The following is a 22,849-nucleotide window of genomic DNA, read 5'->3' as shown; positions in this document are numbered from 1 at the left end:
TAGGTGGAACGTGCCTGGATGAACTTGGAAGCGGGTCTCAGCCAGGGCTGTGAAGGCAGAAACACAGGCTGTCAGCGGTCCTTGCCAGCACATGCTGGAGGAAGTTTCCTTCCGAATCCAGGTGTGCTCCGTCTGCCATAAACACCTCCAGTTTGCTGGCTGTTTGGACTGGGTTTCTGACTGGAAGATCAGAGTAGAAGATCAAGGACCCAGAGTATGCCAGTGACTTCCACTCTGCATTTGTGATGGTTGGTAACTGGAGCTTGTCTGTGTCTGGTATCGCACAGAGAAACAAGACGTTTCCAAACCAAAGATAATTTATATTTGCTGCCAGGATAGGCCTGTGAGCCAGTTCCTGTTCGAATCCAGAGTCCTGACGGACTGCTTGATGTTCTGCTGTGCACACTAAGCGTGCTTCCTAGTGTTGCAGGTCTGAATGCAAATCAGCCCTTTCTGTGTCCTTCTGTGTGTTTTATAAAGGGCTGGAAGCAGCTCTGAACAGTTAGCAACTTCTTTTGTGTCCTTAGGGGTCCCCGGTGCTGTACATGCAAATAAATACTGATGAAGAGCAATGCTCATGAAGCCCAGAATGCCTCACCCTGTGCTCACCCATGGGATGAGTAAAGGAGCCACGGGGGTTGGGAGGCTGGCAGAGCTTTTTTTGGTGAAGACCACTCCTATTGTCTAACCATATTCTGCACGCTCGTTTCTTTTCCAGCCTCTCTACAAGTGGACATTGTTCCAAGCCAGGGGGAGATCAGTGTTGGAGAATCTAAGTTCTTCTTATGTCAAGGTGAGTGATGGCTTGTGGCATCAGGTGTCTATCTGGGTGTGCTGGGAAGGTCAATCAATGTATTAACTTTGGGATAAAAGCTCCAGTGCCAGGTCTAGCTGCAAGATGTCTTGCTCTTTCTTTCTCCTATGCCCTTATGATTTGTAAGACAGAGCAGCAAAGGCGACACATGCTGTTTACTGGAAACAGTAAAAGCATTCTCCTTTGAGAGCTGGCAGTGGAAGGCAGCTCCAGCAGATGGATTTTAAAATGAGAAAAACAGGTACTGAGGCGTCGTCTCTAAGCCTGAGCAACAGCCACAACAATGGCACCTTGCATCGTTCCACGGCTCCTTAATGTATTGAATTTAGAATTAAGGTTCTGCTTTTTCAAATTACTTCTCTAATTGAGTACTAACAGCAGTAATGGCAGCGCTAGGTGACTCGAGAGTTGGTACCTCTGCAACTAAGGATTTAAATGCTGCTGAAACCCTACATCTCTTGTGACACAATTTACTGTTTGTTCAGGCCACCAACTACCCCAGGCTGTTCTCCCGCACAGTGTGCTGCAGTGCTGACACAATCCGTGTGCCCTAAAGCGGGTCCTACAATTTTATGGCATTTTCCAAATCAGCATCCCCATGCCTTCTTGAGAGCTTCTCCTGAAAGCAGCTGGCCTGGTTCCTAATGGGAGGACTCAGTATGCTGGAGCACTGACACGATAGTGTTCTGGAGCGTGACAGGTTGCAAACAGGCGCTGTGGTGAGCTCTGGGAGCAAAATGCCATGCAAGGACCACGCTTCCTCAGGACCGTATTGACTGGGACAAGTAATGAGGTCATCTGATCCAGGAGTGCTCAACTGCAGAATAACTTGTTAATGCTAGTGCTTTAATAATGAAAGTATACTCTGAGCAAGTGCTGCTGTGATGATACTCGTGATTGGCAAACTGTGGGATCAATTAAAGCCCCTCCAATAATAGGTGTTTGTCCCAAATAACAAAGCCACACTGAGGAATGCAGAGATGGGAGCTGCAAGCGACAGGGTGGAACCACTTAATAACACTTCTGATTAACGCTGGATGCAGCAGGAGGTTTAAGCTGATCAGCGCCAGAACTGCTCTACAGCAGTGTCACCGTTCTGGTATGCACAGTAGCCCAGCCTGCAGGTCCAGGTAGTTATTGAAAACGTGACGGAACTGAAGCAGGAAGACATTTCTGGGGCTGATCTGCATAGCGGAGGGACTGGGACATGGGACCTCGGAATGCACAGAAGGCCGGTCTGCGCTGAGATGTGTGTACCCCTTTAGATTATAAACCCACCCTAACACCATTTTTGCAGGACAGCAGCTGACCATTCACAGTGCTGTGAGAGAGAGTTTTCTTTGCTTGCTTCTCAGGTACAGAAGCCCTTCCCCTGGGTCAGTCTTCCGCATAGTGCTACTGGTTGTGTTTAATTCCCTCCTTGCAGATGTGTTGGGAACTCATTTCAATTTGCTCTTTTCTTTTATTGTCCCTAGTGGCAGGGGAGGCCAAATACAAAGACATTTCCTGGTTTTCTCCTAATGGTGAGAAGCTGACGCCGAACCAGCAGCGCATCTCAGTGGTGCGAAACGATGACTTCTCCTCCACCCTCACCATCTACAACGCCAACATCGATGATGCTGGCATCTATAAATGTGTTGTCAGTAGCGTGGAGGAGGGAGACTCCGAGGCCACCGTCAATGTGAAAATTTTCCGTAAGAGAGCGTCTCCGAGGCTGTTTTTCTGGTCTGCTTTGCACGTATACATGAGGCACGATTAGGGGGGCAACCGTTTCACCTTCCTAGAAAAGGCTGTTTTTAAAGGGGAAGAAGGAGGGTGAAAAGAAAGGGGATGTTGAGAAGATGCAGCCTTCTCCTTGCTTGGTTCTGAGGGGTACGTGGGAGCGGACCTTGGCCTGTCGGGGCATTACCAGCACGTCTGCTGCTTACATTCTTCTGAAAGACAGGAGAGCAAGGGGTGGAAGGAGAAGATTCCAGCACATTGTATATCTGGGAGGCGTCAGCAGAGAGCTCAGCGTTCGCGGGTGACAGATGTGCCGTGAGATAAGGGTAGCGTTCCACCAAGAGGGTCACACATGCAGAAGGGTTATAAGCAGCCGCCAGCGTGTTGCCCAGCGGGGCCGTGATAGCGGCTTCCTCCCCTTCCTGCCGGGCAGCTGAGCAGTTCCGAGTTCACATCTCCTGTGCGGTGTGGACAAACTGGCGGGCTGGGTAGAGTGTTGAGTCGGCCCACTGATAAGCCTGGGAGGCAGGGCTGGAAAACGGGCTTGCTGCGGTGCGGTGCGGTGCGTGGCATCATGCACACCCTTGTCCTCCCCTCGGGAACAGGAAGAACCCTAGAGAACGTCTCCTCTGGGGTTGCTTTGCTTTCCTCAGCTGGGGAGCACAGCCGAGAAAGCTGCAGTGACTTTCTCCTTCCATTATTTTCAGAAAAGCTGATGTTCAAGAATGCTCCTACTCCGCAGGAATTCAAGGAAGGGGATGATGCTGTGATTGTGTGTGATGTGGTCAGCTCACTGCCTCCTACCATCATCTGGAAACACAAAGGCAGGGATGTTATCCTAAAAAAAGATGGTAAGGCACAGGAGGTGTCTTGGTGCTTGTCCATTCGAGGGGGGTCAAATGTCCATCTCCCACCAGGGCTCAAATTATGCTCATCCAGGATGTTCAGGAGAACAAAATGATGGTGGTCACAAGGGCAGAGAGGAACAATTTGTACCCAACACCAGATCTTAGGATGTGAGTTTAGTTATTCAGGGTGCTCTGGTTTGGCAACAGCAGAGCAATAACGTTCCCACAGAAATGCCCGTCGGGCTTTGATGCTGTAATAAGCCAGGGAATGCTAGAAAAACTTTTCAGATGAAAAAAATGCCATCAGAGGGAAAAGCTGCACGTTGTGACACTCTCCAGCCTTCCTAAGGAAAAGGGGCTAAAAGCTCCTTGCAAGGATCTTTCCTTTTCTTTGAAAACACTCCAACTGTCATGCCCAGAGGGGCATTTTACTGGCAGAGGGGGCTCCAGACCCCTGACTCTAGCGGAGCGTTGGTGCCTCAGCTGGGTTTCCCACATCTGCTTGTTGCAGGCACAAGGCAACTGTAGTAAGACTGGAACTCTGCCACCCTTGGGCAAGAGGGGCAAGTTTCAGTTTGCTTCTTGTCTGATAGTAATTCAATATAAACCTGTCTGTGTGTGTATATTTATTGGTTTATCTCTCGGTGCGTGCTTGCAGTATAAAGCACCCGAGCAGTTTGCCTGCTAAGCCACATCAGGCTTTTTTCTTGGCCGTGTCGGATCCAGTTCCAGCAGCATCTCCATTAAGTGATGGAAAGGGAAATTTTGTCGCGCTAAGCCTTGTCTCAGCCCAGAAGGGACAAGGAGTGGAGAAGAACCTGTTACCTGCAGTGAGCTTTCCTGAGGATCCTTTGATGAACCTTCCTTTTGTTTTTTTTCCAGTTCGATTTATAGTCCTGTCCAACAACTACCTGCAGATCCGGGGAATCAAAAAAACGGATGAAGGGATATACCGCTGCGAGGGCCGGATCCTGGCTCGTGGAGAGATCAACTTCAAAGACATTCAGGTCATCGTCAACGGTGAGCAGCTTAGGCTGAGGCTAGTACAGGGGCAGGGTATGTAGCACCCGCACTCCAGGCTGCTGATGGAAACGTTTCTTTAGATTCACACTCAATCCACCACCACCTTGCTAATTTTTCTCTGCGGTGTCAAATAAAAATGTCCATGAAATTGACTGAGTGCTTATCAGATGTTTATAGGAGAGTCTCATGTCAAGAGAAACCTTAAGTGTCTCATGACTTCGAGTGAGGTATTGATCTTGTTGGGACTTGCAAGTGGTTTTGTCCACAATACCGATTTTCTGCGTCTCCCCACCCCCTGCCCTGCCTTCCCTGAGCCGATGGCTTTGGAGAGCTCGTACATCAAACCTGCTGGTGGAAACCTGCAGGTGATGACAGAAGGGTTTGAATTACTCGTGACACCTGTGTGTATGGCAGAGATTTACAGTGAGCCTTTCAGGGCTCGCTCTCACTCACATCTTCCCTCCTTCCTAACTTGAATGTCGATTCCTTCTCTTCTAGTACCTCCTTCTGTGCGCGCCAGACAGAGCACTATGAATGCCACTGCCAACCTCAGCCAGTCTGTCACCTTAGCGTGTGATGCTGATGGCTTTCCTGAGCCAACCATGACGTGGACAAAGTAAGATGCTGTGTGCAATGTCCCGGTTGTGTGTGAGCATGGATGTTTTCACCAAGGCCTGGAAAACCAGGCTGGAGGGAAAGCAGCATTTTAACTGGAGTCAGATTAATTCATTTTTCTCACAGGAGAAAGATTGGCCTCACAATGGAATTGCAGTTCGCTTCTGTTGTGGGTTAACCCCAGTAGGCAGCGGAGTACCACACAGCCACTCGCTACATGTCCCTCAAGTGGGGTAGGGAAGAGAATCAGAAGGGTAAAATCCAAAAACTCATTGGTTGCAGTGAAGACAGTTTAGAATAAATTTTTTAAAAAGCTGTGCATGCAAGCAAAACAAAATAAGGAATAAATTTCCTACTTCCCATCAGCAGGTCAGCTGTCCCCGCTGTATCCCCTCGCAGGCAGGGCAGGGTGAGAGACAAAGCCCATTGTGTGTATGCTGTTCAGCAAGAGCTGAAACATCCTCGTGTTATCAATGCTGTTTTGGTCACAGACCCAAAGCGTAGCACCATATGAGCTATTGTGAAGAAAATTAACTCTATCCTAGCCAAAACCAGTACCGCTTCCTGGAAAAACCAAGAATAACAGTAAAAATAGCATTTTTTTTTACTGACCCATCGCATCCTTTGTCAAGCTGCAAATAGAGGTGAAGCTTCATGCTGTCCCGTGGTCAGTTTATTGTCATCTGCACTGGTGGGGAAACTTAGGCGAAAGTGGATGCTGTAACTTGCATTTGTCATGCCAGAAGATCCACATCTGAAGTCTTCCTCTTCATTCCATCGGGTTTAAATTTCACTGTCAGGCAGTGATACAGACTTGAGGTGTGCTCTTCTGGAAATTGCCTAGCCTTTGGTGAGCGTTACAAGGACAAGCTGTAATGTTGAAAAAGCTGACGACAACTTGGAATACTGCCTTGATATGCAAGGACAGAAGTCACCTTCAGTGGTATTTATAGCTCCTGCGTATAGAACCATAGAATGGTTTGGGTTGGAAGGGACCTTCAAGGGACTTCAAAGGTTCCACCCCCCTGTCATGGGCAGGGACACCTTCCACTAGATCAGGTTGCTCAAAGCTCCATCCAGCCTGTCCTTGAACACTTCCAGGGATGGGGCATCCGCAGCTTCTCTGTGCGATGATGTGCAGGCTACAATGTGTGTCAGGAGGTGAGAGGTTTAGCTGCCAGGAGCCCTGAAGCAGGAGGAATTAGGAATAGATCAAAAATGAAAAATAATTTAAAAAAGATTTGTAGCCCATAGGAGAAGGAAAAGGTGGTGGTCCCCCTCAACCTGAGGGGTGTCAGTGTAGTCACGCCATTCTAGAATTAACAAATAGCCTCTGATTGCTTCTGCTCCCCAGCACAGCCAGTGTGCTTTGTGCCCTGCAGGGATGGAGAGCCCATAGAAGAGGTCGATGATGAAGAGAAATACAGTTTTAACTACGATGGGTCTGAGCTCATCATCAAGAAGGTGGATAAGAGTGACGAAGCAGAATACGTCTGCATTGCTGAGAACAAGGCTGGCGAGCAGGATGCCACCATTCATCTCAAAGTCTTTGGTAAACATGCTTTTCCCATCCCCCCTTTCCAATCCAGCTGGCTATTGGTAGCTCACTAGTGCAAGCTGGAAGTAACTACTTACCCCAGCTAACTCCTGATGTGGCTTATCCAGAGGTGCTTTGTTCCCAAGTAATGCTGTGCTCCTCTGCCATCACGCTAGACAACACATCTGCGTATGTGCCTGAAACAGATGCCAACTCCATTCTGCTGCTTCTCTGACAGAAGAAATTCAGTCCTGTGCAGGCGGTGCTGTAGGATTCACACGTTATTTGAAACATCTTCCAGGCCCAGAGGGCTGGATCCTAATCCAACCAGAGCTGCTATTAAGGAGGGCTTTAGCCACTTCAGTGGGACTTTCTATAACCTGGATGGGGGGGTGAACTCCACCCCACCGCTGTATGAATGACCTCAGGCCTGCGGGAATCAGTCAGCAGCTTTCCTACCTTCCGTGAATCTGGAAGTGTTAAGGAATATAATTCTGTCCCATCCCTCTGCAACCACTTGGCAAAGCTGCTTATCAAAAGGCTAATTTGGGGCAGAGAAAGTAGACAGCGAGGTGGAAGACTTAGCTCATAATCCCAGGGACTGATCATTTGTACACTGGTAAATGGGCTCTACTGCAGACATATTCTGGTCCTCTGACGAGCCTCAGCTCTAATCACATGTAGAAGAGGTTTTCTAGTTCTGCAAGGAGGTACCCTCTTCTCAAATGTCACTGCTCCCTTCCCCATTTGGCAGTAAACTTGTGCCAGTTTTTTCCCAGTGCTGCTTGTTTCAAATGTTGCTGTTGACAGGCAAGCTTCATTTTGAGCATCAACTCAATGAAGGTTGCTTTTTCTTTTCAGCAAAACCCAAAATCACCTATGTGGAGAATAAAACAGCCATGGAGCTGGAGGATCAGATAACGCTGACCTGTGAGGCTTCTGGGGACCCAATCCCTTCCATCACTTGGAGAACTTCCACCCGGAACATCAGCAATGAAGAGAAGGTATAACCCTCCCCAAAACTGTGGTCTTAATTTGCTGGGATCAGTGCAGCTTGTGCCTGCCTGCCTCTGCTGATCCAGAATGCATGACAGCCGCACGCAGCTGCACATGGAAATCACGGTGATCCCCCTCTCCGTAGCGCGAGCACGTGTGGTCCTGCACAGACTGCCCGCTAAGGGGTCAGAGCCGCAGCTGAAGCAATGCCGTAGGTGTCCTCGTGTCCAGGAGCCATCTCAGTTTATAGCAGCTGAGGATATGCTTTTCAATTCCTGCTGGTATCGCTCTGAGTTGGATTAACTTGAAAAGCAGCAGGCCCTCGACGCTTCTCAGAGGAGTGTCCAAAGGGACCCGCAGTTGCAGGAAGCTTGTGGAAGGGTTTGTCTCGCCTGTTTCTAAGCCGAGAGGTGGGAATGAGCACCGATTCCGGTGTTGTCCGTGCTGTCATCAAGGTGATGAAATGATCTGGAGGGTGGCAGGTGGAGAGGGGTGGGCTACTATCTTTGAAAGATGCAGTGGACCAAAATGAGCCTGTTAATTCCTTCTTGCCCTTCTGTATTGTATTCGAATACTGCATGTATCAGAAGCACAAAAGCCTGGCTGCCTTTGTGTTCACCTGTTTTGTTGATCATGTCAATACCATTTTCTTCTTAAAAGGCAAAAATAATTAGCAGTTTTTCTTTTAAAAAAGAGCGCTGTTGTTTTCTTATGTCTTTGCCACAATTCCCAGTTACTAGATTAGATTAGGATGTGCTGTAATTCTGTAGATATTTCATAATAGTTGCATAGGATGATCAGGAGGCATAGGTTAGAGCCAAAGAAGTTGGAACAACAAAAGTTGGAGTAAGGAGTTGTTGCTTATTAATCATCTTCTAATAACAGGGTGGTCAAGGCTCAGCTAACTGGGACCTACTGGGGGTTCTGACTCAATGTGAAGCTGGTAAACTGTGAAGGTCTTAAAGCCACAGAGGTAGCCACTGCCAGCCATCCACACAGCTGCCATTCTGCACTACAGCCCCCTAAATGAACATTTTTAATTGCTTCTGTAATGTCAGCTCTTCACCATGTCGTTCATGTGTAACTTACTAGTCGGGGTGCCAGAGTTTTTCAGCCTTAATTCTTTCTTAACACCGTTTGGATTTGAGGGCTAGTGTAAGTCCCTGTAGCGTTTAGAGGGAGATCTCCATTGCCTTCAAAAGTCGTTGGCTTGGGCTCTCGCTGCAGCGTGACAGGGTGAGATTATTGATGGTTTTGCCTCCGTCTTGGAGGATGGTAGGAGGGAACTAAGTGCTCTAGTGGAGTTTGGATTGCAGCCATGGAAAAGAGCTTTGACAGGGAGAAGAATATAAAATTTGAAATTACACTAAATCAAGTAGAAGTTGGTAGGAGAGCCTGTTTGCTGAGAGTCCCGTCTGTCCAGCCCAGTTAAACTAACAAGATCTCAGTGGCAAAACTGCTAACCATTTTTGAGACATTCATATCTCCTGCTTGATGCTGTTAAGCTGATGATCAACATTCAGCAAAATGTTAATACTCCAGTAGTTTCTTCTATAGATGAGGGGGAAGTCAAAGGTTTGAGGTACTACCATGTGTCTCATGTACCAGTTCAAACCTTCAGGGCAAAGATTTTTTTATCATGTACCATGCACTTTCTAGGCAGGATTTATTTGTGTGTGTGTGTGTGTGTTGTTTTTTTTTTACTTTCTCCCATTCCCTATCTTGTGCTGCAAGGTTAGGTGAATGGTACAGAAGTCCGGTAAATCCTCAGGGCAAAATAGCTCTCATAAACATTCTACTACTTGTATCACCAAGTGCGTGTATTCAGTTTACTATCCACTTGCTGTCTCAGGGTAGCACAGGGAAATGGGTGGTCTTTGATGTGGGACAAACAATACTATTTTTAAATTATCAAGCCCTACTTTTGAATAAGTTTTAGGTACTTGGAGGCATTTGTCTTGCTATATGTTGTTTACTTTAAAAATCTGGACTGAAGTATGATTACAAAAGGTCTAGAGGTGTCTTAACTCCTGTGAACATCTGGTACTTCAGAAAAACCTACTCAAACCCACAATTAAACAAACAAAAAAACCCCTCTTTGGCTTAAAGGTTTTTTCCCCGCTCAGTCTTTGCCCACGAGCAGAGGTAGTCTGAGGTGTGAACGAGGGGCGGGCAGCGCTACAGCCCAGAAGCCTCAGCTGACAATGTCACGACTGTTTCAGCGTTCCCCCGCGCTCCTGCCTGCTGATACCCTAGCGTGCCCAGCAAAAGATCCTCCTCCCTCTGGCCGTGCCCACATAACGTGGCGCCCCTTGGTCAAACGATCTTTTGCTTTGGGGATGGTCTGCCAAGGTAAGTGCTTGTGACTGTGCTGGAGCAGCACCAGGTGGTTAACAGCTGTACGCCAACACCGCTGAGCAGACCAGCCCTCCAGATCCTGGCATGGTAGAAGCTTCATCTTCCTAGTAAGCCGGCAGCTTGCATTCTTCTGCCTTGCAGAGAGCGCATGTAAAATGAAAAATACGTATTTTAAAAGACTGCTTATATTTGGTTTACTTCTGTTGTGAGTGTAGGAACATGCTACTTAAGGAGGAACTTTTGCCCCATCAGTCTGAGATTCCTGTCCATTGCTACTGCAGAACATACCAAGAACTAAGGCACCTGGAGAGTCATCAGCATGACGATTTGAAATGGTTTGGCTTTGTCTTTCTGCAAGTATTTACTGCGGTGCCGTTGTAGGGAGGAGGAATGCTTGCTCTTTGAATGATGCCAGATGTAAGGCTGATGCGGCCAGCATGCCATACTGCCCACCACCTTCAGTATCATTCGTGCCCTTTTAAGAGACATTTCTTCTGTTGCTCCCATAGAATCTAACTGAATCAGTAAACACAGTTTCCACCTGTTGTGTGTTGGTCAATGCAGGTTTTTTACAGTTGTAGCGCAGGGGCGAGCGTGTTTCCCGTCAGACTTGGAGGAGGCAGTTGCTAACGGCCCTCACACGCGCCTGGAGGAAGCAGTTGCGGGGGCAGTCCCGGGTTTCTTGCCCAGCAGGATAGCTCAGCGGGGGAGGAAGGGGAGCAGCAGCGGCGATGCGGTTAGGCAGGTGTTTGTCACCTTGCCAGGGCTGCCTGCAGGTGTGTCTGTGTCAGGTCTCACTCGGTGCTGCTGCCCGGCCTCCCACGCTGGCTGTCAAGACCTGCGTCACGTTACCGTTTTCCCTACGGCAAGTCAGAAATAAAGTGGACATTGTCTGACCAGAATAGAGGAATCAAAGAACCGAGGAAGAGATCGTCTCCGGTATTCTTCCTCCTTTATCCTAGCTACAGTTTAACTTGTGAAGTGGCCTTGTCCACCAGTGCTGTCCCACAAGGTTCCCTGTTCCTAAACTGGGAAAATAGGGAAGTATGACTTCTGAATGGATCAGGGTTCGAGGGCCGCCCTTAGCAGGTGACTGGTGTCCTTTAACAGGTGACTTTTCGGTCACCCCTCTGGCAGGTGAATTACACCGCTGCATTAGGCTGCACTGAAAACCATCCAGTGCATCCTTCCACTTATTTTCTGGGTTACTGTTACTGACCAGTAGCCTCTATCAACTCTGCGGTGTTGGCAGCTAAAGCAAGTAGAGAAGTTGTTTTGAGTTTAGAAATCTTTAGATGAAAACAACACGACTGAATTCCAGCAAGGTAAGGAGTGCCTCTTTGCTAGGACAGAAGCGTCGGGTTGCCAGTGTTGCAACAGCGTGCTAGGGTGGAATAGCCAGAAGATGAGAGGAACTCGTTTGCTTGCACAGCTCACACTAGGTCAAATTTAGCAGTGAAATAATTAAAAAAAAAAAAAGGAAAAAAAAGAAAAGGTGAAATACAAAATAGAGAAGAGCCAAATATTCTGCTAATGCAAATGAGCATTGTAATACCTTCAGCAAAGATGTGCTGCAGCAGATCTAACGTTTCCAAATTTGACTTAGGTTTAATTTCCTGATGTTTTCTTCTTTTAAGTGGACTATATACCCTGAATACAATTCCCTGTCTTAAATCTGTGTTGTACTTTGTATCTTATGAGAGGTACGTGGGAATATCTTTGGATTCAGTGATCCAGGGAGTAAACTACCCTGGCAGTTCCCAGGAACTCTCCTGCAACTGAAGATGTTCCCATTGAACAGCTTGCTCCCAAAGGGAAGACACCAGCATGCATGAGGCAGTTCCCTGCACGGTGCTGACTTGAGTTTGTGTCTCTTTGTTGTTGTGATGAAGGAGAGTTAGTATGAAACTCTCCGGGATGGAGAATATGGTTCTGCCTTTTTTTTTTTCCCCACAACCCTGAACACAATTACAAAGAAACAGCAAACTCCGGGAGTGTGGGGACAGGCTTTCCTCCTCCTTCGGCTTCCTTTAGGTTGACAGGTACTTTTTATCAAAGGATAAAAAGACATCTTTTTTTTGTTTGGTTGGGTTTGGTAGGGTTTTTTCGGAGGGGTTTTGTTTGTGTAAGGTTTTTCTGATTTGGTTTTTGGTGTGTTGGGTTTTTTTGAATCCCTCTGTGCTGACACCACAGAGACAGTGTACAGTATTGGGAGGGGACTGGCATGGGTGTAAGCGAGGCAGTTCCCTGGCCAACCTGGTTCAGGTACAGGGAATGGTACATCAGAAGGGGGTTGTGCAGAATTCTCACAGTTGCCTCTTCGGCTTCCAATGAACTTGTGCAGAGCAGGATATATGTGCACAGAAAGGATCAGATGATGGGGGTACCCTAGCCCGTGCAGGTGTCGGTGAGCTTCTTTTCAGGTAGCATCACCTCAGACCTCTAATTACAAGCAAATAACTCCCTTTTATCAAGGATGTTTTAAAATGAGGCTGTCTGTACCATATGTTGCTACTTCAGTCTCACAGTGTTCACTAGAAGCACTGTGGAAGCAATCCTGTGCTTTTTTTATTCTCATTTCCTAAGCTTTCATCTCCATTTCTGTACTGTCGCTCTCGTGTACGCTGTTACATCCACACGCCAGCAATGCTTGTGCCTCGCGTTCAATACTGCCATCATGGCTGTGATATTAGCAGGTGATTTTTGACTCCTGAACTGAAACGGATCCAGTTGAAATAGAGACCAGAAGAAAAATATTTGAAAGATAAATCGTAGAGGGGAAACGGAACCCGGCAGCTTTGGTCTTTCTGATCCGCAGTGAATATGGTCCACACTGTTGGTGGCTTTCCCTGAGTGGGAAGTGTATGTTTGTTGGTGAGGTTTGTGCATGTTTCACTGATGCCTGTTGTTCGGTTGTCCCAAGCCCACTAAGGGTGCCCACATCCCTCAGTAATGAGCTGGACATCAGCAACTGGCAGTACAAGGTTCTGCCCTGCCGTCTCCCGTCCCGGGTGGACGCACTGTTCCAATGCGTGCAGCTCAAGGTCCCCTACTCCTGGCACAGAATGCATGTGAAAACGTGTACAAATGCATGATTGCATTAATGATATGAGCCTTAATGTTAATCAGTGTGTGTGGGTGGCTAACAAACCAGTGTCAGAAAACCAGTTCCATAACTTACCTTTGCAATGTAGTGACCTACGTCATGGGAATCACTTCCCCAGTACGCTGGGAACAGGTTTCTAGAAATGGTGAGATGTGGCAAGGGAAATAGTCACTCGATATGTAAAAACAGAGGCAGTCTTCAGTTATCATTAGCTTTCCTTTAATCACTTTAAGACCAATTTCTAGGATATGAAATTTTGAATGCAAATCTAAATTGAGGTTATATTGGGAAATGGAAACTGTGATCACCCCACACACATGAGAGATACAACTTGGAGCCTGCATGTGCATAGAACGCAATGTGGTGCATACACTATGATACGTAAAAGCAACCTTTGATAAACTTTTATTGCTTTTTTTCTGTTGTTGTTGTGTTCTATATCTGTTCTCTCCAGGCTTCATGGACCCGGCCCGAGAAACAAGAGGTATAAGATTACCAGACCTTTAGCAAACTTCTTAGTTTCTTGGTTTTGGTTTTTTAAAGCATTAGAGATTAACAAATCTCTAGTCCAGTAACCACACCAACTAAACCAGTATTAATAATACGAACAAATTAAGTACCAATACGTAAAAGAAAGAGCTTATAGAGTTAGAAGTTGCTTGGCATGTAGTAATGCGTTTTTGGATGAGCAAACTAGTTGTGTTGGGAGTGAGTAACTCTGGTTGTCGCCTTAAAAAAAAAAAAGAATTAAAAATAAAAGCAAATGGAAAAATCTAACAAATACTGCTTTCACTGTTTTCTTCTGTGCTACCAGTTTAAATCATATCTTCTTCTGGAGTTCTAAGAATCAGCAACAGCATGTATTCTGAAAAAGTATTTTTTTTCCAAAGATAGCCTCTTCTGCTCCAGCCAACTCATCTGTTTGCTCATGGTACTCCTTAAGTTTGACCTTCTCTTAAAGGACAACTGCATCATGTTCCATTTCACAATCAATGCAGATAAATCTTTCATAACTTAAATTTCTCCAGAAAACACTCCAAATTGCTAGATTATTATTTGCCTTTGATTTGCAAGGGTCGGTGAGGGCGTGTGGGATAATGCAGTAACTCAGTTTGGTGCAAGTATGGTTTGTTGCTGTTTTATTTCACATTCAATGTTGTATTTAAAAAGTAATAATAACAACTTAGCTTTATGCACACCTGATTTTGTAGCATTCTTGCTATGTTTCCAAGCAAATAATAGGGGTCAGGTAGACAACAAAATTAGCTACCAGAGCTGGGTGACTCATGTTTCTACCTTTGGGATCAGCTTTGTGGAGGCTTTGGGTATCCTGATTTTTTTTTATTATTTTTAAGCTGTCTTAAAGCAGAGGCTAGTGTGGCCTAAACTAAGTGAACCTCTACCTTAAGCACCATCCACCTTGGTGTCATATGGGGCCGAGAAGGTGCTGCCCCTTCCTCCTTCAGCCTAATCTGTTGGGATAGATGAATTGTGGCAAGTGAAGGCATCGGATATTCAGACCAGTTTGCATTGAAGAATTTGGAATTTGAGTAGTTGCATCTCTTCAGGCCTCATGTTAATTCCCGTTATAGTTGTCTCCGTCTGTCTGTGCACACACCCCCCCCCCCCCGCAGTGTTTTCACTGTGCTCTCTGTCTCAAGCTTTTCATTAATATGAACGCTAATACTATTAAGCTTGCTGCCTCTACATTTCTTGCTGTGTCTGTGTCTTAAAATATCCGGGTGGGGGTTCTGTGAGAATGTTGTTGAAGCTTGTTGTTGCAGCCTGTGTAGACAAATCTTTAAACCAGCCACCATGGGGTCTTCCAGCAGCGCGTTCAGTTCTGGGGACGCTGCGGGAGCGCCTGGCAGTACGTGTTTCACGGCTGCTCGTGCGGTAGCTGAAGTAAGGAAGACTCCGAGTGCAGTCGCAGCAGCATACGTGGGTGTTAAATCTTGCTGTCCTTGCTTTGGAGGCACAGTTACAGCTGGCTGCTTCTTCCTCTAAACTACAGTCAGCTCTGCTTACTGTGCACGGCCCGTAACGTCCCAGTTCACTGTTCGGGTCCTGCATATACTGGAGAATTGTTGAAAGCCGTATTAGCAGCGTATGCTAACACACACACACACCCCACCCCCCCCCATTATCACCAATAGATGCTAAAAAACAGAGTTACAAGCAAAACTGCACCACTGTTACACCACAAACTGGCGATGCCTTTCTGGTGACTGGGAATTAGTGGAACCTTGCAAATATCCAGAGCGTAGATGAGTTCTGGTTAGTGCAGCGTGAGCCCAGAGCTGGGAGAGACCAGTCATCCCCCTTCGTGGGTTTGGAGCTGTGGCCGGGGTTTCCCGGTGCTCTGTGTAGTGGTGTCCGCTGTGGGGGAGGAGATACAACTGCGTGAAATTAAGTCATGGATACTTGTTTGTGAAAGGACTGACAAGTGCAGGAGGTGGAGGAAGAGGGGTAAATGCCTTTCCTGCTTGTCTCTCCTCTTCCCCTCCGGCACTGAAGTGTTGAAATCTGGGGCAGCTTTGGGCGCAGTGACCGTGTGCCACGCGGCATTGTCAGGACTTGGAGAACACCCGCAGGTACCTCGGGATAAGTTGTAGTAATTGGCAAAGGAGAGAACCACCGTACCCTTTTCCGTAGAGTGGCGGTTGCTACGGCATGAGTTGCTGCCTGGGCCCCGTAGGTTGTCTCCCCATTACTATGAAGCGGGTTTTTTATCCCAAATCCTTGAAATCAAAGAGGCTAAGAAAAGGGATTACAACTGTCTACCTCTGGCTCACAAGTTTCTAGCTATCTTATGTCTCTAACAGCTAGGGGTAGTTAGCATCTGATGGTCTGAGATATGAATAAAGAAAACTAGTAGTGTGCTTTTTTGAGCAGGCATTTTTCTCTTCCTTGGAGTTTTTTTTCCCTGATCTTTCTTTTTCTTTACTTGTGCCTTTTGCATTAAGAAACATTAAGAGCTTCATCTTCAGAGTCGGTTGCATCGCTTGTAAAGTTACGATTTTACCATGACTGCCTAGCACTCCTTTGTTTGTATCAGTTTTTGACAAAGGGAGTAAAAGGCATGTGACACTGGATGTAAAATTACCTTTGCTGTAATGATCACGTGCTGCTGTTTTGCCGTGTTTATCCTTTTGCCAGCTGACGGGGTCACAGACAAGTGTTTAGAATATTCACCCAACTCATGAGCTACAAGCAGCTGGGAACCTTGCAGGTCTGGAGTCTTGATGTTTGCAGATCCTACTGCAGTAGTTTCAGAAGTGAGCTGGGTTTTGGAGGTAAATCACAAGTCAGGCAGAAGGGTAACAGTACAGTCAGCCAGTGAAGAAAAATAAAAGCAGAATTTAATCGTATAAGTTACCACAGCGGACTAATGTCTTCTTAAGGGATCCTTCTGTGGTTCTGGGGAAGGAGGCACACAGCGTCCCATGCACGTGGGATAAAGAACCGTTCCCAGCAACACAAGGGACCAAGCACAGGAGGAGGAGCGGGGTTCGTAGCTTGTGGCAGGGGTCAGGGATCGCAGCAGACCTGCGTGCAGAGTAGAAGAGAGAAGAATGGCCTTAACTGTTCGCGTGGAAAAAAGATACTGTTGCCGTGCATGTGGAATTTGACTAGCTCAAATGAACTGATACTCAGAGCTAACAGACATCATCACATTCACTTGTTAGAAACGTCGTCGGTCTTGGAGACTGAGACCACTAGCTCAGAACAGGAAGGGGCTTCAGGCCTGGAGGATGCGACCGCTTGAGATACCAGAGGTGTGCTTGGTGCTACAGCTCAGTGCGTTTGGCTGTTCGGTGTCCTCAGCGGTTTTACTCGTAATCTCAGTACTTGTCCTGTATTTCCCATGAAAATTAATGCTCTTGGAGCATTAATTGCATTAAGGGTGGCAGGCTGCAGCAGCAGGCACAGCCATGAGGTTACCTAACATATTTGCTTGTGCTTGTGCCACTTTGGAAACTAGGTGAGAGACTTGGTGCTTTGGAGCTTCCAAGCTGAAGCGCAAGGACCAAGAGCTTGCGCAGGCACCAGGGCGAGGGGGGGGTCCGTGCCCTTGTGTGCTTCGTGTATTAAGAGAGCACTTGGGCTCTGGTCACAAATCGGACAGGGGGAAAAATACTTACGGGGAGGGGATTGCTGGTGGCTGCAATCCCTTTGAGCAGATGGTAGCCTGAATTTTACAGTCTTTGTCTCTGTCATTGACCTCTCCACGCTCTTTTGCATGTGGGAGCAATTTCTACGCTGGCAAAGAACCAATGGAGATTGCTCTAGAATTTTCTGAAGGTCACAAGACCTTGAAGCAGGGTTGTCTCTGAAAGGGTCACAGTTTTCTTGCCCTCCTCACTGTATCTTGCTCTTTTCAGTGAATGTTCAGACGAAAAGTTCTGAGCTTTCATTTTTTCTGGCTCAGCTCTGAGGTCTGGATCGTTTCTTATTGAGGCCGTTTCAAGGACATGGAAATAAAACAGGTATCAGAGGGAGGAGAGGAGGGCCTGAATTCTCTGAGCAGAAACACCGTAGCCATCGGGGAGGTTTTCTACAGGAGCGTGCTGGCAAAAATTGTTAAGCAGAGCTGGATCCCTACAGTTCTCATTCTGGGAAGGAGCTTGATGCTCTCCAGCTGTCCTCTAGACATGTAGTAGCTTCTGATACTTTGGTCCTTGGTTTATTTTTTTTCCCCTTTCCCTGAGTGCTTTGAATAACTGTGGTTGGCACTGTGTGACAAGGGATCTTCTTGCTGCTTTCGGAAATGCCTCTCTGTGCCCGTGGTTTCACCTGACCTCAGGTGATCGCTTCCGAAGCGCTGAGCGCTGGAGGGTCGGTGTGAGGTAGACTTGCATTTGTTCCCATCCCTTCAGTCTGCGCCACAGGCTCAGAGCTCAGCCTCTAACTCTCTTTTCCTTTCCTGCCAGACCCTGGATGGGCGCATCATAGTACGTAGCCATGCCCGGGTGTCGTCCCTGACTCTCAAAGAAATTCAGTACACAGATGCCGGAGAATATGTATGCACAGCCAGCAACACCATCGGGCAGGACTCCCAGGCCATGTATCTTGAAGTGCAGTGTAAGAAGTGGAGGATGGGGCGGGGAGGGTGTTCGTGTGTTTAGAGTGGGAACTGTTTGGATTTCTTTTTCCTGGGATGAGGATGAGACTGAGGCACCTACGGCTGCGGGGATGTGTGTTGTTTAGGTAGAGGGCATGGGAAGCAGCTCAGTCTGAAATAATTTTGTTGGAGATATTGCTGTGCGCATCCATGCGAGTGTTTGCTCTGGTGTCTCCAGCTGGGATACTGTTGCACCTTGGGAAGGTCACGGGCCACGAATCTACCGCGGTCCCGCTTGCTGGGCGCATCAGAGTTCGAATTTCTGGTACGCACTTCCCTAGATGCGGAGCGTGCTGTCTGCTCCTCCTCCCACACTGTTCGGAGCAGCCTTTGGGACTGAGCAGGTTTCCTCCTTGTATCCTTCAGCAAAAGACACCACCCCGTCCCCCTGCGTGAGAAGACAGTCCCCATCTCCTATATTGGATTCCCTTCTCCCCATTAACGTGGACCCCAGCCAAGAGATCCTTAAAGTGAGGCTGACTGGGCTACTTCAGGAGACTTTCTGGCTCAAATTGCCTTCACAAATGTGTCTGTCTTTCAGATGCCCCCAAGCTTCAGGGCCCTGTGGCTGTCTATACCTGGGAGGGGAATCAAGTGAACATCACCTGTGAGGTGTTTGCTTACCCCAGTGCTGTCATCTCCTGGTTCCGGGATGGGCAGCTGCTTCCCAGCTCAAACTACAGCAACATCAAGATCTACAACACTCCGTCAGCCAGCTATCTGGAGGTGAGGAGAAGCAGGGAGGGGAGAAGGCAGCCAGGAGGGCTCAGTGCTATCGAATCATTTATGGTCCTGATGCTGAAGGCGTTAAGCCTTTTGCCAGAGCACCCTATTGGTAGACCAGAAGTTGTGTGTGGTGTTTCTGGCACGTAAGTGCTAAGAAAATCAGGTAAAGGAGGCGCCCCCCCTCCTCGCCTTTGACTTTCAGCCCAGCGCAGCTCTCCCCTCCGCACGCGCGCTTTGTGGCGGCTTCTCTCCCCGGCAAAATGCAGAGTGAAAAGGGATTTCTGATCCGAGCATGAGCCTTCATTCCTTCCACAGGTGACACCAGACTCTGAAAATGACTTTGGGAACTATAACTGCACTGCTGTGAACCGCATTGGCCAGGAGTCCTCAGAGTTCATTCTTGTGCAGGCAGGTGAGCATCCCAGGCAGGGAGATCAGGAAAAGCGTGTGCCACCCTTGAGCTGAGGTGACAGTGACCTTTGCTAGTTTGTGTTGGTGGGGCAGCAGGAGAGCCAGCGTCTGCTTTCCAAGAGACCGTTCATCGATTTTTGCATTGGGATGGGGTTGTAGATAAAAAGATCCTCCGTATCTCTGTCTCCTTGTTTCTGAAGGCTCTCGTTCCTCTCCGCGCTTCCAGTAGGCTTATAACAGCGCGGTGATCTCTGATTTCTGACGGCCATCGCACGTGTGCCGATGTGTGCACGCCTGCTTCTCGGAATCAGCAACATACCCCTAACAGTGCACAAACTAGAGACCGCCGAGCGCTCCGTACCAGCCGGAGGCACCTGGTGTCTGACTGCCTGACAGGCTGGGAGCGCCTCGGGTGTCCTCTCGGGGCTGCCAGAGAGAGGGATTTAGGAATGGGCAAGCTGCTGGGCTGCAGGGACAGAACAGCCTCGGGGATGCTCTCGCTGCTCTGCTGTGGTTGAGGAAGGTACTATAAGTCTCTGGCCTCTGAGAGGAGAGACAAGGTGAAGGTCTCTGCACTGCCTAATCGGCGTTCTTAAAAGGCCTCCTACCAGTCTTCCCTCCTGAGGGAGCCTCAGGCCGACCATTCTCCTCTCCTTCGTGAGGCCGTGACAAGGGTGTGTTTGATATTCCCAGTTTTCTGTTTTCTTTGCCGCTGGAGCTTGTTTCTCGCCGTCTTCCGTATCACTGGTTGTTTCCCCTTCCTCCCCCAGATACTCCGTCCTCTCCTTCCATTGACAGAGTGGAGCCCTATTCCAGTACTGCCCAGGTGGAGTTCGATGAGCCTGAAGCTACCGGCGGGGTGCCCATCCTCAAGTACAAAGCGGAGTGGAGGGCCCTGGGCGAGGGGGAGTGGCACTCGAGGCTGTATGATGCCGAGGAAGGTAGGGTGACAAAACAAGGCGTTACCACCCCCACCCGTGTCTCAAAGCCCGAGCGGAGCGTTCCGTAGCTTTGCAGTTTCAGCTCCTATATTAAGGCTCCAGGCAAGTTCTTAAAAGTTGCCTTTGCAGTGACACTGTGAATTCCCAGCTGGACATGAGGGCTCTGCTGCACTGGTAGCTCCCGGTGTGTGACAGGGCACCAGCTTCTCCGCCTGTAGCGTGCGTGTTGCAGCACCGCACGTCCCTGTGTCCCTTGCTCGCACCAGCCTGTCTGAGCAAGGTGAAGAACCCCGTGCCCAGCATGGGACGAGGCTGGCTGGCGGTGCTGTGCGTCCTGCAGCATCAAGCCTTCCCTGTCAGCCCCTTCAGGTCCCCTTCCCTGTCCCTTGGAACACAAATCCGCCTATTCCAGAAGCGAGTCTAACTGCCGTTACACCCTGTCTTGTTAGAGCAACCTGTAGGAATACGCACTGCTTAAAATGCCTCCTCAAGTCCAGTAAACAAAAGAAATTTTGATTCAGGAGAACTGTGAAGAACAGAGTTCTGTTTCAGAGCTGACTCTTCCACCGCCAGCCCTGGCTGGAGCCGGGATGGTTATTCTAGTCCCCATTGGAGTGAGGTGGTCTTAGCTAGAGCCAGGTTTATTTTTCTCATTTCTCCTTTCGTGTCTGTGCAGGAAAACGAGTGCTTCTTTCTGTCTTCATGTCATGATGACCCCACAGCCGTTTCTTTCCATGTCTTACGTAGTGTCTGGCCTCCTTAGAGATTGTTAAAGGAGAGAGATGGGGTTTGCTCCTGCTAAGGGCTTTGCTTTCGGTTGAGTCGTGCAGCCCAAGAGATGAGCAGTCCTGGGTGGTACGTCTACTACAGCCAGAGCCCCACACGACAGCGGTCTTGAAGAGCTTTGTTCAGGAGGCTCCTTGGCTGATGGCCTCTGGTGTGGAGCAGGAACTCCGCTGCATCCCCTCGAGAGAGGCTGTGCCTCGGCAGCTGGCTGACACCCCGCTGCCAGCTCTGACCTTTCTCTTGGTCCGCACTGTTTGCGTGAGGCTGGGCCCAGGAGAGCGCTCTGTTACGTGGGGGGGGGTGGCACAAGTATGTGATAGAAACACGGCATTTACTGGTGACCTAAAGCCTGAGCCTGTCTTTGCTTTTCCTCCCTTGTCTCTGCAACAGCAAATGTGGAGGGCATGATCACTATCACTGGCCTGAAGCCTGAAACAACCTACTCTGTGAGACTGTCTGCGGTCAACGGCAAGGGCGTGGGTGAGATCAGCCTGCCCTCCGACTTCAAGACACAACCAGTTCGTAAGTAAAACCGTATCCTCCCTCTGCCTCTCTGGCTCTCTTTCCTTGCATCTTTCCAGGGAATCTCTGCCATGCATGGCTGACACCTTCTTCTCTTGCAGACCTTGCTGCACCCTTTGTTTTTGTTGTGCTTTTTGATCGTAGTGAATTTCATCACTAATTAAAAATCTTCTTTGAAGGTAGGAGGCAGAGGAACTATTTTATTTGCGCTAGTTAGTGCCCTGCGTTACTAGTATAAACTCTGTGTTGTCGAAGGGAAGGGGCTATGCTGTGGAGAGTTTCAGTAAGAAAAGCAGTGAGCTGAGAAGGGCATCGGTCATAGAGGGTGTAATGCCATCGTTGCAAGGCAGGGTTTTTGCAAATCAGAAATTAAGAGGTTCAGCACAGGACTGGCCGTGAGCTGTGGAAGGGGGGTTGCCCTGCAAATCACCGCCTTAAGATGCCCCTGCAGCACGTAAGGTGATTTCCACAGCCTCTTGTCCACTTTACTTGGGTGATCTTCCACTCCGATGGCAGGATGCTCTGCTCTGGGCCAACGCTTTCCCCCCCGTTTCAACCAGGATCAAAAGAGGCAAGGGTTAAAAGCGAGGGAGTTATTCAAGGCAGGAAGGAGAGAAAGAGGGGAACAAAAGCACAGAGTGGGTAGGGGAGATGTGACAAAAGCAGGCAGGGGAGAGGTGGTCTCTTATCCTTGTACACAGCCTCATCCAAGTATTGGTATCCGTTGAACTGCCCGCAGCCCCGGGGGCTGCTCTTTCCCCTTCTCCTTGCGTTTACATCTGCAGCCCGTTCCTCCCACCGTCGCACCCGTACTGGTGTACCTGTTCTGTAGCTCTTCGGAAACCACTGTGCGGGACCTCCCGAATTCAGAGCCAGCAATATCCTAGCGCGTGCCTGTGCATGCTTTGGGGTGCTGTGAGCTGTGCATGGTCGTGATTTTTGTGCCTCGTCAGGACTGCTGAGCACACGGGGCAGTAAACGTGCCGTGCTGTGCGGGAGTCCCAGCCCTGTGCAGTACGCCAGCCCTCACAACCCATGTCCAGCGTGACCGATCCCGCTCCCTAGGGTTGGATTTCAGGCAGCTGGTGGTATTTTGATTTTCCAGCTCCATGTTCTCTAGCTCCCCTTCTCACCTCTTCTACATGTTATTTTTTTTTTGTGCGTCTATCTCTGTATTTTCTTTTTGTCTGTGTTCCATCCATGGAAAAACTGCAGGCATCCCTCACTCACGTAAGTGCCTCTCTGCATTTCTTTCACTCTCTTTTTACATTTCTAGAGTCTTCCTCTAACATACATAACATTAGCTTTTAATCTAGTAC

At 48.5% G+C, this 22,849-nt stretch overlaps 1 protein-coding gene across 8 annotated transcripts in view; it reads left to right on the top strand.

Annotated features, from left to right (window-relative positions):
• NCAM1 (neural cell adhesion molecule 1) overlaps nt 1–22,849 on the top strand; it is a 149,830-nt gene that overhangs the window by 85,823 nt on the left and 41,158 nt on the right. For 3 of the 8 annotated variants that reach the window (XM_040616093.1, XM_040616091.1, XM_040616094.1), the window contains exons 2-15: nt 719–793; nt 2,290–2,508; nt 3,244–3,387; nt 4,267–4,404; nt 4,906–5,023; nt 6,405–6,574; nt 7,421–7,563; nt 13,474–13,503; nt 17,954–18,104; nt 18,686–18,870; nt 19,186–19,282; nt 20,052–20,222; nt 21,399–21,530; nt 22,746–22,760. In XM_040616093.1, the coding sequence (XP_040472027.1) occupies nt 719–793; nt 2,290–2,508; nt 3,244–3,387; nt 4,267–4,404; nt 4,906–5,023; nt 6,405–6,574; nt 7,421–7,563; nt 13,474–13,503; nt 17,954–18,104; nt 18,686–18,870; nt 19,186–19,282; nt 20,052–20,222; nt 21,399–21,530; nt 22,746–22,760 (1,788 nt within the window). The remainder of the gene's footprint in view (nt 1–718; nt 794–2,289; nt 2,509–3,243; nt 3,388–4,266; nt 4,405–4,905; nt 5,024–6,404; nt 6,575–7,420; nt 7,564–13,473; nt 13,504–17,953; nt 18,105–18,685; nt 18,871–19,185; nt 19,283–20,051; nt 20,223–21,398; nt 21,531–22,745; nt 22,761–22,849) is intronic. The other 5 variants (XM_040616097.1, XM_040616092.1, XM_040616095.1 and 2 more) reach the window with 2 other exon arrangements.

The sequence above is a fragment of the Falco naumanni genome, chromosome 16, assembly GCF_017639655.2.
Source record: "Falco naumanni isolate bFalNau1 chromosome 16, bFalNau1.pat, whole genome shotgun sequence".
Taxonomy (NCBI): domain Eukaryota; kingdom Metazoa; phylum Chordata; class Aves; order Falconiformes; family Falconidae; genus Falco; species Falco naumanni.
This window is presented reverse-complemented; position numbering and strand designations above follow the sequence as displayed.